The sequence below is a fragment of the Capra hircus genome, chromosome 14, assembly GCF_001704415.2.
Source record: "Capra hircus breed San Clemente chromosome 14, ASM170441v1, whole genome shotgun sequence".
Classification (NCBI taxonomy): Eukaryota; Metazoa; Chordata; class Mammalia; order Artiodactyla; family Bovidae; genus Capra; species Capra hircus.
The window spans coordinates 17,449,219-17,466,458 of NC_030821.1; the positions used below are offsets into that span (position 1 = coordinate 17,449,219).

At 36.4% G+C, this 17,240-nt stretch overlaps 1 protein-coding gene across 7 annotated transcripts in view; it reads left to right on the forward strand.

The window, feature by feature from the left end:
• VPS13B (vacuolar protein sorting 13 homolog B) overlaps nucleotides 1–17,240 on the forward strand; it is a 786,697-nt gene that overhangs the window by 484,887 nt on the left and 284,570 nt on the right. For 6 of the 7 annotated variants that reach the window (XM_018058289.1, XM_018058286.1, XM_018058288.1 and 3 more), the window contains 2 exons: nucleotides 6,344–6,470; nucleotides 9,324–9,467. In XM_018058289.1, coding sequence (XP_017913778.1) covers nucleotides 6,344–6,470; nucleotides 9,324–9,467 — 271 coding nt within the window. Of the gene's footprint in view, nucleotides 1–6,343; nucleotides 6,471–9,323; nucleotides 9,611–17,240 lie in introns of those variants that run through there. The other variant, XR_001919125.1, reaches the window with a different exon arrangement.

The following is a 17,240-nucleotide window of genomic DNA, read 5'->3' on the forward strand; positions in this document are numbered from 1 at the left end:
AACCTGGGAAGCCAGCTTTGTCTAGTGGCTAGAGGGACCACCGAAGGCTGCTAGACAGGTCTGTGGGAGGCTGTTACTCGTGCTTCTGGAGTTGAGCCTGCAGTTGTTATTGTCCAGCAGAGCCGGAAGTCAGGAAAACGTCATGAAGGTGGAAAGAGTGAGGACAGGCTGGAATCTGTTGGCACTTCTGCATCATGTTTTCTCTACTGTTTAAAACAGTGTAACTTTCAGAGAATATTGTCCATTATCTATTTCTCTTCTACATTCCAACTCTCATGTAGACTTCTTTCTAAACTCTGAACTATTCTTAGCACATTATAGAACAAAAGCACTACAGAAAACTAAGTTTGAGGAGATTCTTCACTTGTCCAATGTCACTTAAAATACAGCTAAGTGTGGAACCCTGGTTTGCTTCCTCTTAGCCAGCTACTTTTCTTGTACTCAATTCTCTGACCCCTTACACTTATGCTAAAGTTCATTGTTAGTAAATTGCTTTTTTTCTTTTTCTTTTAGCAACGATTTTTACTACATCTGGGCTTATTTTATAATCTGAGAAAATGAAGTGCTGAGAACTAAAATAGCCCATACTGATGCTTGCCATGTGCGGGTTACACAGTAAAATCACTGGTGCTGTTGTTCATGATGATTAGAACTTTGAGGGTATCTGGAGTCGGGGTGGAGTGAGGGTAGGGGGATGGCATAGAAAGTTTATCTTGTAATTTCCTGAAAATGTCAGTAAGCTTTAATCCTCCAAGTGAGTCTGATTTTCTTGTTTATAATACTTAAAGATATAATTTGAACAGACTTGAAAGCTGCAATTAAAAAAAAATAAATCATTTATACCAAATACTTTTATTTGGCCCTCTCACTGTCTGTATTTTATTTCCTTGAGTAATTTATCTTTCTGACTTTATTGTGAGGAAATAGAACATATTTATTTGTTTGAGTATTTTTATAAACGTATCAAATTACATGTATTGCCCTTTGGACTGCTTCCCCCACACATTGGATTAAAAAAATTTTTTTGTTTTAATTCTTAGCAGGCTGAATTTGAATTTGACACATTCTTAAACTCAGTTCTATGATTCACAAGATTAGTAGCACTGACTGTGGAAGTATAGCTTTGTGTTGATGTTAAAGTACCTGAAGCATAAATAATTGGCCTTAATTCTGAGAGATCATGACTGTTCTGTCTGTATTTTGATCTCTTACGTTTTTATTTTTTTAAGTGATTACCCACATGTTCATAGGAGCCTTTGCGTATTTTGATTTATGATTGATCAAACAGATTTTTCCCAAAATTGTTCCTGTGAAATTATAAACAGGAATGTGGAAAGAAAGCATTTTCTTTTATTTTGCTCTTCACCTTGAAAACCATCACTTGTGTCTTTATTTGTGAGGATATCAAGCTAATGCCTAAGCAAATTTATAGGCTAGAAGTTAGTCTGATTCCCATAGTTTATAGGCTAATGCCTGGGATCACCTAAACCTTCTTGAATTGTGTGATTTTATAATAATTCCGTTAAACTTTTTCATGACTTTATGTGAGAGGATGTTTTCTCCTGCTGCTTAAAGTACCCGGGAACTGAATGTGAAGGGAAAAGGGATCCTGGTGCAGCAGGAAGAAGCAGCCGGTTTATACTTCCCAGCAGCCAGCAAATATTTCCTACCTGAAGATATCCTTGGCAACTTGAAAAGGTGGCACAGAGATTAAAAGACGTAGATCTGTCTTTTCAGCCTGACTCTTCTGTAGTTACTGGTATCAACTTGCACTGCAGGTCCAGTTGTGGAACCTTTGTTCCAACTGAGTGGCCTTAGCCCAGTCCCTGAAACTCATCTCCTCAGAGGTGATTTGGGGCTAATAATGGAGAAGGCGATGGCACCGCACTCCAGTACTCTTGCCTGGAAAATCCCATGGATGGCGGAGCCTGGTAGGCTGCAGTCCATGGGGTCGCTAAGGGTTGGACACAACTGAGCAACTTCACTTTTAAGCATTGGAGAAGGAAATGGCAACCCACTCCAGTGTTCTTGCCTGGAGAATCCCAGGGACCGGGGGAGCCTGGTGGGCTTCCAACTATGGGGTCGCATAGTGTCGGACATAACTGAAGCAACTTAGCAGCAGCAGCAGCATGGTCCTTACTTCACATACAGGGTTGCAGTGAAGAATTCAGTATCTAAGTCATAAAAGGCATTTCACAAACTAAAGGCTGTCATAGGGTTTCCCATGTGGCACAGTGGTAAAGAATCCATCTGCCAGTACAGGAGATGGAAGAGACGTGGGTTTGATTCCTGGGTCAGGAAGATCCCCTAGAGTAGGAAATGGAAACACATTCCAGTATTTTTGCCTGGAAAATTCCATGGACAGAGGAGCCTAGCAGGTTGCAGTCCATGGGGTCACAAAGAGTTGGACACAACTGAGCAACTGAGCATAGACACAAGCATAATTACTAACAGGCAGTAGGTACTCAAAAAGTCAGAAAATATTTAAGTTGAATATAATCATCATAGTAATATACCATCTAATTTTATCTTAATTGCATTAGAAATTCAACAGAAAATGTTACTCTTGGAAGGAAAAAAAAACACCACACGCACTAAAATAGACTTCAACTCTTAACTAGTATTTATCAAATGACTTATCCTTGTGACTCTCTAAAAATGAGAGGAATCTGTATAAATAGGTACAGTTAATCAAATTATAATGAATAATTTCTCCAAAAGTATGTTATATATATTTATTGTTTATAATAAATGTGTGCAAATATTACTGTTTTTCATATTCAGGAATATCTACTGAAATGGATTATCTCTGTTGATTGCCATAAGTCTTAAGTATTTTCTGGTCTATCTTTCTCTGTCGTATTTCTAGTTTACTAATTTGTAAATTTATATCTAAAATTCTATTTACCATCTATCATATATTTAATTTTAGTAACTATATTTTTATTTCTGAATGTTCTATTTGATTGTTTTTCAAATCTGCTTTGCCTTCTTTTATGGTATTAACACTTTGGGTTTTTTCCTCATGTAGTTCATTCCATCCTATATGTCTTTAATGATTTTAAAGAAATTTATTATATTGTCGACATGTGGAAATTCCATTAACAGAAGTTCTTGATCGTGAATTTGATAATGGGGTTGAATTCTGTTCTTGCTAATAGAAAAATGATTTTGGAGTGTATATGAAATCTGTATTTAGGAGTTTATCTTCAGTGGTCTTTTTTCCTTAGAATCCTTTTTGTCAGTTTGAAAGCATGTTTCCGAAAGAGACTTGTATCTATTTCTGACTGATGCCCTGGGGTTATCAAAGGTCTGATGCCACTTTATATAAATAACTTAATATTGGTATTCCTGGACCAACACACATAATATAAATTACAGCTTCCAAACACACATGGGATATTTCCCATTATTTTTTTCATTTTCTAATTATTTTTATTTTTAAGTTGAAAAAAGAGAAAGATCTCTGTTTTTTCAATAAACTCTCTTGCCAAAACAGGCAGACTTCCTTGTTCTTTTCTATTTCTAATTGGAAGTTATTTTTCTGGCCTTTTAAGGGCCCCAGATCTAAGTTGATCTCTCATCTCAAAATCTTTGCCTGTCAGGGATGTAAGGATTAGCCTGTTGTCTCCATATGGCCATTAAAAATCTATTTCTGAGGTGGGAGTTGGGGGCGGGGGGGAATCTATTCCCTTGGCTTACTGAGAGTAGCTAAGACCCTAAAGTCATTAACGATGTCAGTTAATACTTTGAGTTTTACTTCCCTCTTGTTATTTTAAACCCTAGACTATTGTCTAGTAAAGTATTGGCAGAATATAATTCTTGTTGCACTTATTTCTGCAGTGTTTATTTTTTCCTTCTTTTGAATTCATCCTTGAAAATATTTGAATCTATAAAAAAAGTTTTATGATTTAAAAAATATGTATCCTTAAATATTTACCAGAGATAATACAAAAGAAAAGTTAGCATTCTATATACCAGTAAAGTTCTAGTTTTATGACCATTGACTTATTAAACCTTTTTTAAAATTTCTAACATCATAGGTCTTTCATATGTTGTGTTCCTGATTTAATTCACACAATGGGAAATGATTAGAATATGAAGAAGTACTTTTTTCTCCCCCCATCAGTGCTTCAGTTAAAGTTTGCCCTCATTTCATTCCCTGCTGCCTTTTCCATTTTCAGGTGTTTTTAATATATCTTATATTTTAGCATTCCCCTATGAGAGCACAGCAGATGTTACATGTGTCTCACATTGGACATTTTATGGAATTTGAGCTATTAAGCTATAATTGTGTTGTCTCTCAGGATCTCAACTCTTCCTCTGTGTTCAGATTTTAATACTGCTTCCTGCTACCTTCTATTCACCAGATCTCTTAATTCTTTAAAATTGACTTTCTTGAAATTCAGTACTTACGTGTCACAGAACCAGATGATCTGATTGTTTTTTTGGCAAAGAGCATATAAAGCTCTGCCCGTTGCCCAGTTCAATAAAAGATGCAAGTACTCTCTAGACTACTCTGGTAGAAAAAGATGTAACAGACTTGAGTTTTATCTGTGCTTTTTCATGAGATAACTTATGCCAATTCTCTGATCTCACCTTGATTATTTTATAATAATAGAGACTAATAGCAGAGAAGGCAGTGGCACCCCACTCCAGTACTCTTGCCTGGAAAATCCCATGGACGGAGGAGCCTGGTAGGCTGCAGTCCATGGGATCGCTCACTAGAAGTCGGACACAAATGAGCAACTTCACTTTCACTTTTCACTTTCATGCATTGGAGAAGGAAATGGCAACCCACTCCAGTGTTCTTGCCTGGAGAATCCCAGGGACGGCGGAGCCTGGTGGGCTGCCGTCTATGGGCTCTCAACAGAGTCAGACGTGACTGAAGCACCTTAGTGGCAGCAGCAGCAGCAGAGACTAATAGGGACATATTTATAAGGAATATAACATTAATGGTTCCAGTAACTTTTGAGGTATGACTTGCTAGTAAAACATGGAACTGTGTTATCTCATAAAATGATAACTAAGAATATGAATAAATAACTTGAAAAACTTCAATAAACTTGAAAATCTTCAATAAACTTGAAAATCTGTACTAGCACAAGTTTTGATTTCATAATAATATTTAAAATCACTAGCAATTAGCAATTTTGAGTGTAGTATAGAAATAGTGTGCTAGATAACTGTTCAAAAGATAAGAATGTGTAAAGAAAAATTAAGATAGAGGTCAAATGCTGCTCTGGTATCAACTTGCCCTGCAGCCCTATAATTGTGGAACCTTTGTTCCAATAGGTGATGTAGAGCTAATAGTGGTCCTTACTTCACATACAGGGTTGCTGTGAGGAAGAATTCAGTATCAAAGTCCCAAAGGCATTTCACACACTGTAAAGGCTTTCATAGGGCTTCCCAGGTGGTGCAGTGAGAAAGAATCTGCCTGCCAGTGCAGGAGGCACAGAAGATGTGTTCGATCCCTGAGTCAGGAAGATCCTCTAGAGTAGGAAATGGCACCCGACTCCAGTGTTCTTGCCTGGAAAATTCCATGGACAGAGTAGCCTGGTGAGCTGCAGTCTATAGGGTTGCAAAGAGTTGGAGACATCTGAGCGCGCACGCACACACACACACACACACACACACAGAAAGTTATAATCTATGAACTCAGATGGTTCTTAGAGTTTAAAAAAGAAAAGAGAAGTCAGAGATTAAATGAACATGCTTGTGGAAACTAAAGAAATTGAAAAGGAGGCAGCTGTCAAATAGAATGTCAGAAATATTAAAACTAGGAAATTAAAAATGATCACAAAAGAGTAAGATTTTTTTTAACAAAAGAGTACTAAACTTTTTGTAGAAACCAAAGGAATTAAAAATAGAAAAAGCAATTTATTGAAAGGTCCTAGAATACTACTAGCTTTCCTGACTGCCAATGCAGGAGACATAAGAGACACAGGTGCTGTCCCTGTGTCAGGAAGATCTCCTGGAGGAGGGCATGGCAGCCCACTCCAGTATTCTTGCTTGCATAATCCCATGGACAGAGAGCCTGGCAGGCTACAGTCCACAGGGTTGCAAAGAGCTGGACACACCTGAAGCGACTTAGCATGCACATGCGCAGGAGAGTACTAATGTGAAATTAATTAATTACATCTGAATTTTTTGATTAGTTTTTTTTCCTTTTATGACTCTGAAGTTAGAAATTGACTTTACAAAACTAAGACTATAAAACACACAAATAGACACACTCAAAATAATGAAATTTTGTCATACATGTTTGTAGTACAGAGACTTGTACAAATTTAATGAAAATTATCGTTAAAAATGGCTAATTATTTTTTACTGTATCTTTTAGCATACGGCGGCATCAAGAAAGAAGAGCAATTTTGACTCCCATTTTAACAGATTTTTCTGTTCGAATAACTGGAGCACCTGCCATCATTTTCACCAAAATAATTTCTCCAGAAAATATGCACACTGAGGTTAGAACTTAATTTAGGTTTTATTTTAGTCTGAATAATGGAGCAGCTTTTCTTTGTGTGTTTGGAGTTTTCATAATTTCCGTGCACAGTATATCAAATTAGCTTATTATTAATGTTATTATTGTGTCTAATAATTATTGAGCACATTTTGTACTGTTTAGGGCTTCCCTGATAACTCAGTTGGTAAAAAAATCCATCTGCAATGCAGGAGACCCCAGTTAGATTCCTGGATCAGGAAGATTCCCTGGAGAAGGGATAGGCTACCCATGCCAGTATTCTTGGACTTCTCTTATGGCTCAGCTGGTAAAGAATTCGCCTTCAATGCAGGAATGGGTTCATTCCCTGGGTTGGGAAGATCCTCTGGAGATGGGAAAGGCTACCCACTCCAGTATCCTGGCCTAGAGAATTCCATGGACTGTATAGTCCATGGGATCAAAAAGAGTCAGACACGACTAAACGACTTTCATTTTATAGTACTGTTTATGTATTGCTTTCATGTAATATTTGGGCTTCCCTGTTGGCTCAGACGGTAAAGAGTCTGCCTACAGTGCAGGAGACCAGAGTCCTATCCCTGAGTCAGGAAGATCCCCTGGAGAAGGAAGTGGCTACCCACTCCAGGATTCCTGCCTGGAGAATTCCATGGATAGAGGAGCCTGGAGGCCTACAGTCCAAGTGTCGCAAGAGTCTGGACATGACTGAGCAGCTTTAACTTTTATTTTCTTTTTTCATGTAATAACTCATTGAGCTGTCATAGTAATCCTATTAGCATCTCTTACTGTCCTCATTTTGTAGATGAGGAAACTAAAGCATGGAGAGTTAACCTGTCTAAATTTTCACAAGAAGTTAGAAGCAGAACATGGTATGCACCCAACTGGTCTGGTTCCCAGCCATATACTCTTGATCTGCACACCCTCTTTCTAATAAAAGTAGCAACAATACTGACAGATTACTTAGCATTCTCACATGGATTACCTTACAAGGAGAGCTATACACATATTACCTGATTTACTCCTCTCAGCATCCATTAGTTAGATATTATGAGTATACATATTTTATAGATGAGGAAACTGAGATCAAAAGAAATTAAGTAATTTAACCAACATTACTAACCAGTTACTAATGGATCCAGGTTTGAAGTCTAATCACTATGCTATATTTTGCTCTATGCCTAAAATAGAAATACAATAATAATGGCATTCTTTATGTTTAATGTTATGTTTTTATGTTATGTTAATTTATAACATAATTTATGTTATGCTGAAAACTTTATAAATTTTTGATCATTCATAGAGTTATAAGCAGTTGTTATGAAAACTTTGGAAATATTATGTACAAATTAAATGTATTGCTATTTTAAGGTGACAAAAGTTTACATCCTTCTCTGAGTTTTTAAAGAACGGTATTTTGTGTTATCTTATTTGATCTTTGTACTAACCCTGATAAGGGAAGCCAGTGGCTCAGAGTTAGAGAATCCTCCTGCAATGCAGGAGACACAAGAGATGCTGGTTCGATCCCTGGGTCTGGAAGATCTCCTGGAGAAGGGAATATAACCCACTCCAGTATTCTTGATGGGAAAATCCCATGGAGTAGGAGTCTAGCAGGCACCAAAGTCCATAGGGTCACAAAGAGTCGGACATGACTGAGCCTGCTAGGGCAAGTTAGGTTAGACAGGCTATCTTTATATCCACAAAAATTGTATAAAAATTAAGTAAGTCTACTAATATCTTTCAGTTACTTAGTAACACAATTTGTTTAAAATACACAAGTGTATTGCTTTCATCATTACTTAAGGAATAAAATAAGAATTCTAACTATAATGAATAAAATCTGGAAACTTTTGGAGAGAAAGTTTATTTAACTAAAAAAAAGGGGGGGAGATCATTTCCGACATGCTGTTCTTTATGGCTTTATTAAAAGCTGCTCTAAGCTGTGTAGTTTGTATTTGGACCCATCATAAGTCTCCTTAAATCCGTTCTCTTGGATGACACTAATAAAGAGAAGGTTTGTTGGACATTTCCAAGCATTTGAACATTGTCCACATGCACTTCATGACAAGAGGCAGGGCTTCTGCTTATTAAAGTGAGACTTCTGAATTGTTTTTCATTTCGGTTTTCTTTTGCTGAGTGGTTTTCCAACAGTGGATGTTCAAGTGACTCTGTTACGCAGAACAGCATCAATTAAGTAGTAGACATCTACCTAATACTGCCAAGATTTTAGCAGTTTAAAGAAGTGAAATTAATTAGTCTAGCTGTCTTTGGCTTCAGCACTCCATTTTGTTATGAATCATTTGGAATGGATCCTTTGGAGAATACTCAGACCATACCACCTGTGACTGTAATTGGTGCCTATAATTGCCTGTCTGCCCACCTAGATTGTAATCTTCTCAAAGGCAGATTGCCCTTCAAGACTAATCTCACCCTCTCTGATGTTCCTAGCACTCTAATATGCTGCATGGTTCTTATGAAATGCTAAATATCTGTCTGTTTGAGAGGATGAACAAGATTATGCTGAAGAATTAGATATATCACTGCCTACATTTTGAAATAATGATAGTAGTTTGAGGTGTGAAAAGCCAAATGCATATGAAATGGTGAAAAATTCTTATTATAGTGGGTTTCCTTGTAACTAGCACATGGCCTGCTGCACAACAGGCCCTCATAAATGTTTATTAATTTAATCCACTAAACTGTGTCAAGTAACTGTGCTCACCATATCTGCTCTTCTCATTAACATATAAACTTGAGTCCCAGGAGAATTCATCAACATTCATAAAGCTCAAATAAGTAGAAATGATAAATTATCATATAATGCTATCATGCTTCTTTATCTATATTCAACTTTTTTTTCCTTCAGGAGATTTTAGTGTGTGGCCATTCCTTGGAAGTGAATATAACCACAAACCTGGACTTCTTCCTAAGTGTGGCTCAAGTTCAGCTCTTACATCAGTTAATAGTAGCAAATATGACTGGACTGGAACCATCAAACAAAGCCACAGAGGTAACTCTTACCTGATTTTGATTAGGCTTACTGCATTTGTGCCAACTTTACATTGATAATAGCAAAAAAATAATTAAATGTTTTCTGCTAATTATTCTATATTTAAGTTTATTCAAAATATGTATATAAATCATTTGGGATTGGTATTCTTTATTTTTGAAATTTGCTTGGTCTCTTTTCCCATAATTCATCATGCACCTTTACAAAATCGCTGTGGCCCAGGCCCAGAAAAGTCACTGTTAAAAGCATGATTTTATTGCCCTGCTGCAGTTTTTAAAGTACAGTGCACAAAACCTGGTATAGCTTTCCCTTACTCAGATCCATTACAGGGACGGGGCCCCTTTTGGAAATGAACTTTGTAAGAGTACAATGGGAATAGCTTCAAAAAACAGCTTCTAAAGCATTTGTTTCCCATGCTCAGTGAAGAATGGACATAATCAAAAAACTTGAATGCCTGCCTAGAATTTTAATTTTGATCCAGTGTTCATTGGAAGCCTGCATTGTAACCACAAAGTATGTCAACATGAAACAAAGAAAGCTGCTTGTTAGATGCTTCTCAAGATACTGTGTCTTTGCTTTTTGTTTCCCTACTGCTATAATCATATCTGTACTTACAGTAATTAATTATTTTATAAAATCTGTAATGAAGAACCTGTTTATCTATGAAAATGACATTGCTTATATTTTTGTCACGAGTTAGATGGAGAAGTCTCTTAAGTGTTGTTTATTAAGAAGGAAGGGAAGGAGGAGGTGTTCCCTGAGAGCCTCTTGATACTAAGCAAGTGTGCCAGGTATTTTCATGTAAGTTAACTTGTGTGTCTTCAAGCATGTTATTAACAACCACTCTGTGAGCCAGATGTGAGCATTATCACCATCTTACAGATTAAGACATTGGGGCTCAGAGACAGTACGGGACCTGCCTGACAGCATACACACATCACTAAAAAATGGTGAATCAGAGTATTTAAATCTTGCAAGTCAGTACTTTATTCATTCTACCGCAGTTGCTGTGCTATAACTGTTACCTTAGTCCCAGTCACCTTTTTAAAAAATTATTTAAAAATGATAAAAGCTGTTAACTTTCATAAAGATTCTCTTAACTACATCATCTTTAACCCCCCGATTTGTTTGCTCAGTATCTTTTAAAAGGACTATAAAGCTATATATTCTTCAAAATATTGACTTTTTCCCCCAATATATTTTAGACCATCCATAAGAATATAAATATATGATATGAAAGTAAGCAGAGCAACAAATTTTCCCCATGACATTTGAAGCAACTTAGGTTGGAAACAAACTGTTACATTATTTGTGCCAATTTTATGAACCCGTCATAACAGAATCTGTCATGTGAAACCTAACTCATGGATTTCTCATGTGTTTTAGGAATTTATAGAATTTAGCAATTGGTTGCTAACTATTTACCTACCTATTTCTAATATCTATTGGTAGGATCTGATGTTAGTAAATAAGGCCCACTCAGAGTTAGACTACTAACAACTCTTTCCTGAATGTCAAGTCTTTTCTCACAGTTCCATAAACAAGCTAGGATTGGTTTTGCTGTTTTAAAAATATGTCTTTGGCCGTTTATTCCTTCTTGGAGATGATATTAAAAGTACAGACAGTATACTGAAATACAGTATAAGCAGTACACTGCAAAATTATTAGTATGGTAAAATTTATTTTATGTGTGTTCTACCACAATTGGAAAAAAAAGAAGTACAAACTCCAATCAGGAAAGACAGTTTATTCCTTTCCACCGCCTCAGTAAGGTATGTCTGTGAAATTTCAGTATTAAAAAAAAGATCTTCCATGAACTAGAATATTTTTCTATTCATAAATGAGTATCATAACTCATATCTGATACATAAAGATACTGTAAAGAATTGGTATAATTTCTTCCTTAAATGTCTGATAGAATTCACCAGTGACCCATCTAGACCCCTGAAGCTTTCTGTTTGTGAAGTTGATTAATTATTGATTGAACTTCTTTAATACTTGTAGGCCTAATCAGATCCTCTGTTGCTTCTTATATGAGTTTTGTTAGAGTCTGTCTTTCAAGGAGTTGGTTTGTTTTCTTCAAATGGTATGGGCTGGACATAGTATTTCTTTATTATTCTTTCAGTTTATGTAGGAACTGTAGTTATGTAGTTATGCATTTCTGATGTTCGTAATTTGATTCCTCTCTTTGGGTTTTTTGTTTGTTTTCTAGTTTTTGGTGTTTTGGTTAGCCTGGCTTAGAAGGTTGTCAATGTTACTGATCTTTCTAAAGAATTAACTCTTGGTTTTATTTATTTTCTTTTTTGGATTTCCAGTTTTCAATTTCATTGATTTATGCTCTAATTATTATTTCATTTTCCCTGCTTACTTTTAATGGTGTTAATATTTTCAAAAAATGTTTTATAAGGTTTCATTTGAAACATTAGTTTTAAAAACTATTCAGGAGCATGAAAAGGTGATTTTGTTACTAGAGGAAACATATCTACAGTATAAACAAAGAGGAAGAAAGATGGATAGGTCTTTGAAAATCGAAAGGAAAACTGAACCAATCTAAGGATTATTGCTAGAACCAAGATTTAATATTATGTTTACTTACATAGATAACTAACATATAATAAAACTTTTAAGTATATAGCTAAAAGAGAAGCCTTTCAGGTAATAAAATGACCAGCTGATTACAATCCAGTATTTTTGCTCTAAAAGTGTACATACTGCCTAGTGATCAAACACTATATATTTGTACACTTTCATATTCAGTGTTTCCTTCAAATGTTATGACTTCCATGATTTCTAGTTCCCAGAATATGCAGTTTCTTCATTGTAAATTAACCTTTTCTTATTTTTCTATGCATATATGACAGGCTGAGAAAATATGCAAGAAAAATAAACATGTAGTAATCAAAAGTGAAAGTCACTCAGTTGTGTCCAACTCTTTGTGACCCCATGGACTAAACAGCCTTTTCCTTCTCCAGGGGATCTTCCCAACCCAGGGATCAAACCCAGGTCTTCCACAGGTGGATTCTTTACCAGCTGAGCCACAAGGGAAGCCCAAGAATACTGGAGTGGGTAGCCTATGCTTTCTCCAGCAGATCTTCCCAACCCAGGAATCAAACCGGGGTCTCCTGCATGGCAGGCGGCTTCTTTACTAATTGAACTATCAGGGAAGCCATTATTCAAAAAGCCACAATTAATTCCATATTACAAAGTACATGTCATTCTACATTCTGTAGTTCGTGTCTCTATGATAACATCTGGCTCTATAGCACTAGTACAATAGGAATGTTATCTGGTTTCTTATATCTTAGTTCACTGTCAGTCACATGAGGTTGGAAGTTCACCTCCAAGATAACTTCATAATCAAATCTAAATGTACAGTTCTAATTTTTCTCCAAAAACAGAGCTCTACGACTCATCCATGGTTTCTTTAATGTTTAGCAGGGCAAAATTGGTTTACTCTTTAGAAGATTCTTTACCGTTTTATAAGGTAGTCTAGGTCCCATAAAGGTCCAATTGTATAAAAGTGGTTATTAGTAATATAATCATAACATTTATGAAAGAATAATTAACAAGGAAGCTACTTTAACTCCTTGTACCAATGTCAGGAAACTTTTGAAGGAGATAATGACTAAACAAAGAGTTAACTTTAATTTGTGCAGGTCTGTTTATAGGCTAGTAATGCAGACCATTTTTATATGATAATAAAAGGAAACTAAACATCATCTTAAGTATTCCTAAAGCTGTTGGTATTCAGGACATTATAAGGAGTTGATAAAAAATAAAACAAAAAAATCTACTTTTTTTAGGGCTTCCCTGCTGGCTCAGCAGTTAAAGAATCTGCCTGCAATGCAGGAGACCTCAGTCGATTCCTGGGTCGTGAAAATCCTCTGGAGAAGGGATAGGCTACCCATTCCAGAATTCTTGGGCTTCCCTAGTGGCTCAGCTGGTAAAGAATCTGCCTGCAATACAGGAGACCTGGGTTTGATCCCTGGGTTGGAAAGATCCCCTGGAGAAGGGAAAGGCTACCAACTCCAGTATTCTGGCCCGGATAATACTTTTTAAACATTTTATTCCAGTTGCAGTCACACACACACACACTCACAAAAAAATACACCATAAAAAAGATAATTTGTACAGAATTTCAAGTATTACGTGATTTAAACTGAGATGAAAGCTGAATAATCTGAAGTCTATAGAATTATAAACAGTATAGATAAGATACTAAAACTAGTCTGTTTACTTGAAATGGTTAATTTTTTAATGAAATGCTAATTTTTTCTCAAAGTAGTGCATGAATTTTAACAACAAAATGTGGCTAAACTAAATATATCATGATAGTGTCAGTACGTTAGCATCCCCTTAGCCTTTCTTAACTCTCTAAGCTTTTCCTTCTGGTATTTATTTCCATCTTTCTGAAGAAAATGAATAGACTAACATCTCTTGGGCTTCCCTCAGCTCAGTCGGTAAAGAATCTGCCTGCAATGCAGGAGACCTGGGTTCTATTCCTGAGTTCGGAAGATCCCCTGGAGAATGAAATAGCAATCCACTCTAGTATTCTTGCCTGGAAAATCCCATGGACAGAGGAGCCTGGTGGGCTACAGTCCATGGGGTCACAAGAGTTGGACACAACTTAGCGACTAAACCACCACCACCACATCTCTTAATTTACTTATTTTAGTATTACCTATTCATTTTATTTTACTGTAGGTGAAGATTCTGTCTCTTTTACACTTCTCTTTCACTCCTGCATTTTCCAATATTTTTATATTATGTTTTTAAAGTCATTATGAATTGTTTTCTTCATAAAGACTATAATATGATTATATTTCCTCTCCTATATTCTTCTGTTTTCCCTAAAGTTAATCACTGCCACATTCTTTTTATTTGCTCAGGTTTTTTATTGTTGCTAAATCTCTATGTCTTCTCTCTCTCTACCCCGATCCCAGCTCTCACCAATACCTAATACCTGGTATATAATTTAATTTTTTACACTTTGTGACTTATAATGTCACCTCTGCTTTTCCTTTAAAACCATTTTTCCTAAAGTTTTACTTCTACCTTCTTCCTGGACCAGTAGTCCTCTCAACTTGCTGCATACTTGACACAACTGATTCAGATGAGAGAAGGTTGTGATATTTTAAGGTAATAGTAGAATGTTGGGAGATTATAGGTAATCAAGTAAGTAATATTTTTTCTGTGAATATAAATTAATAAAATCACCAGTATCTTTATCTCACCATTCTAAAATATTAGATATTTTCAGTCCTCTATAGAAATAATGATGGTATAGAAAAATATTGTAATATGACTTATTCAGTTCAGTTCAGTCACTCAGTCATGTCCGACTCTTTACAACCCCATGAACTGCAGCACGCCAGGCCTCCCTATCCATCACCAACTCCCAGAGTTCACTCAAACTCACGTCCATCGAGTCAGTGATGCCAACCAGCCATCTTATCCTCTGTCATCCCCTTTTCCTCCTGCCCCCAGTCCCTCCCAGCATCAGGGTCTTTTCCAATGAGTCAACTCTTCACATGAGGTGGCCAAAGTACTGGAGTTTCAGCTTTAGCATCATTCCTTCCAAAGAACACCCAGGACTGATCTCCTTTAGAATGGACTGCTTGGATCTCTTGCAGTCCAAGAGACTCTCAAGAGTCTTCTCCAACACCACAGTTCAAAAGCATCATTTCTTCGGCACTCAGCTTTCTTCACAGTCCAACTCTCACATCCATACATGACTACTGGGAAAACCATAGCGTTGACTAGACGGACCCTTGTTGGCAAAGTAATGTCTCTGCTTTTGAATATGCTATCTAGGTTGGTCATAACTTTCCTTCCAAGGAGTAAGTGTCTTTTAATTTCATGCCTGCAATCACCATCTATGTTACACATGCCTAATATAGTTTATGTGGGTGTTTTTACAGTTTGCCATAAAATAGGATGTAATAGGTTGGACTTTTTTGAGCAGTGATTGAGTATATACCCTAGGAGTGGTGACATAGGTTGTTTTTTGGTATTATTATCATTATTATTTTAGGTTGGAAATCATCTGCTTTGGAGTTGATTCATTTTAGGAATGGAAATTCTGAAATTTTTAGTCAACAGTGTAAAATTCTTACAAGACATACTTGACTAACCTAAGGATTGCTGGAGGTCATTAGAACTTGAAACTTAGAAATAAAGAAGAGGAGAATCGACTTTGAGTGGTGATGTAGTAGCAGGTGTTTTCTGGAGTAGACCTTTAGTCAAGATGAGCAAAACAAAGGCAAATATACCTTGAGAACACAGGTGATTGGAGGTAGGGTTTGAAAGCAGGAACTAAGGCTGGTTTGGGAGAGGATGTTGATGTTCTGGGTCTGTCTCAGTGCTTCCTGTCTTGAGGTGGACATGAATGGGAGAGGCCATTTCAGAGTTCACGTATCTGTAACTTTTCTCATTAGAAAAGGACATAGGGGTTTTGGATAACATGCTTGTGGTGTCTTTCTATTAGCATTACTATGCTGAGTATTTGTTTCCCTTCAGAGGCATCTGGATGAACCACTTGTAACCAGGCAATAAACCCAAGCCCCAGTAAAATATGGATTCAAGCAGAGCCTTAAATGGACATGAGGCCTGGGAGGAAATAACTTGAATTTCTTCAACTGTAGACCTGGGAATAATACTAAGTATATTACTACCTATTCTCTCCAAGGGAAGGACTTCTTAGGTCCACTGAGCAATCACACCTGTTTCAATAAGTTAGACCTTGTCAGTGTTAAAAATAGTATAGTTTTCTCCTGATAAATAAGCTTATTCTTAGAAACACACTGTAGTTACTAAAAGGTAGATCGTAAACATCAAAAAAGCAAGAAAAAATGTAATTTTCCAGCCATTCTGATATTTATCCCATGTAGATTTCCTGCCCAGAAGACCAGTGAATGTGCCAAATTTTCCTGAGGCACTATTGAACTATTATCCTAGTCTTTTTCAGCAGTATTCATTGAGGGATTACTCTATACCAGACATACTGGCTACAAACAGATAGAGGTGTGAAAAATAAACATACCGTGGCCCCTGCCCTCTAGGATTTTATAATATTCATGTAAAATAAAGCATAAATTTATAACTAAGAACTCAGAACAGTAAACAAAAAGTGTCAAATAAGCTCTATTTAAAACTAGTGCTGTAATAACTACTCAGAATAAGGAAAAAACTAGGTAGTCAGAGATCTGGCTTCATAGAGAAGTTGGGTTTAAATAGAGAAGAGTGACCTGCCTTGTGTACTCAGTAAATATTGAACCCTTCCTTTGTGTCAAATGCTGTTATGGGTACTAGGGTAACAGCATTAAAGAAAAGAGGTTAAGTTTCTGATTTCATGTTCTAGTGCTCATATATTCAGAGGTGAAGAATAATTGGTACTAGATCAATATATATTGACACCTATATAACTAGTAATATATGACTGTATATATAAACATACATATATACATGCATGTATACATACGTACAGACTCATCCATGCACATAACTAGTTGCATTCATTACCTGCCATTTGCCCAAAATTAGTCATGTGGTCACACCTGGCTGCAAGAGAGGCTGGAAATGTAGTCTTTCTAATACAAGACCATATGCCCTGCTTAAAAAGCATTTTATCATGAAAGAAGATAATAAATATTGGGGTACAACTGACAGCCTAAGCCACAGAGACTTCAGGGTCACCTGATATTCAAAGTTAGCATAGTCCTCAGAAAGCAACCTTTGCTCTCCTCAGTACTTTAAACATATCCTAAAAAGTTC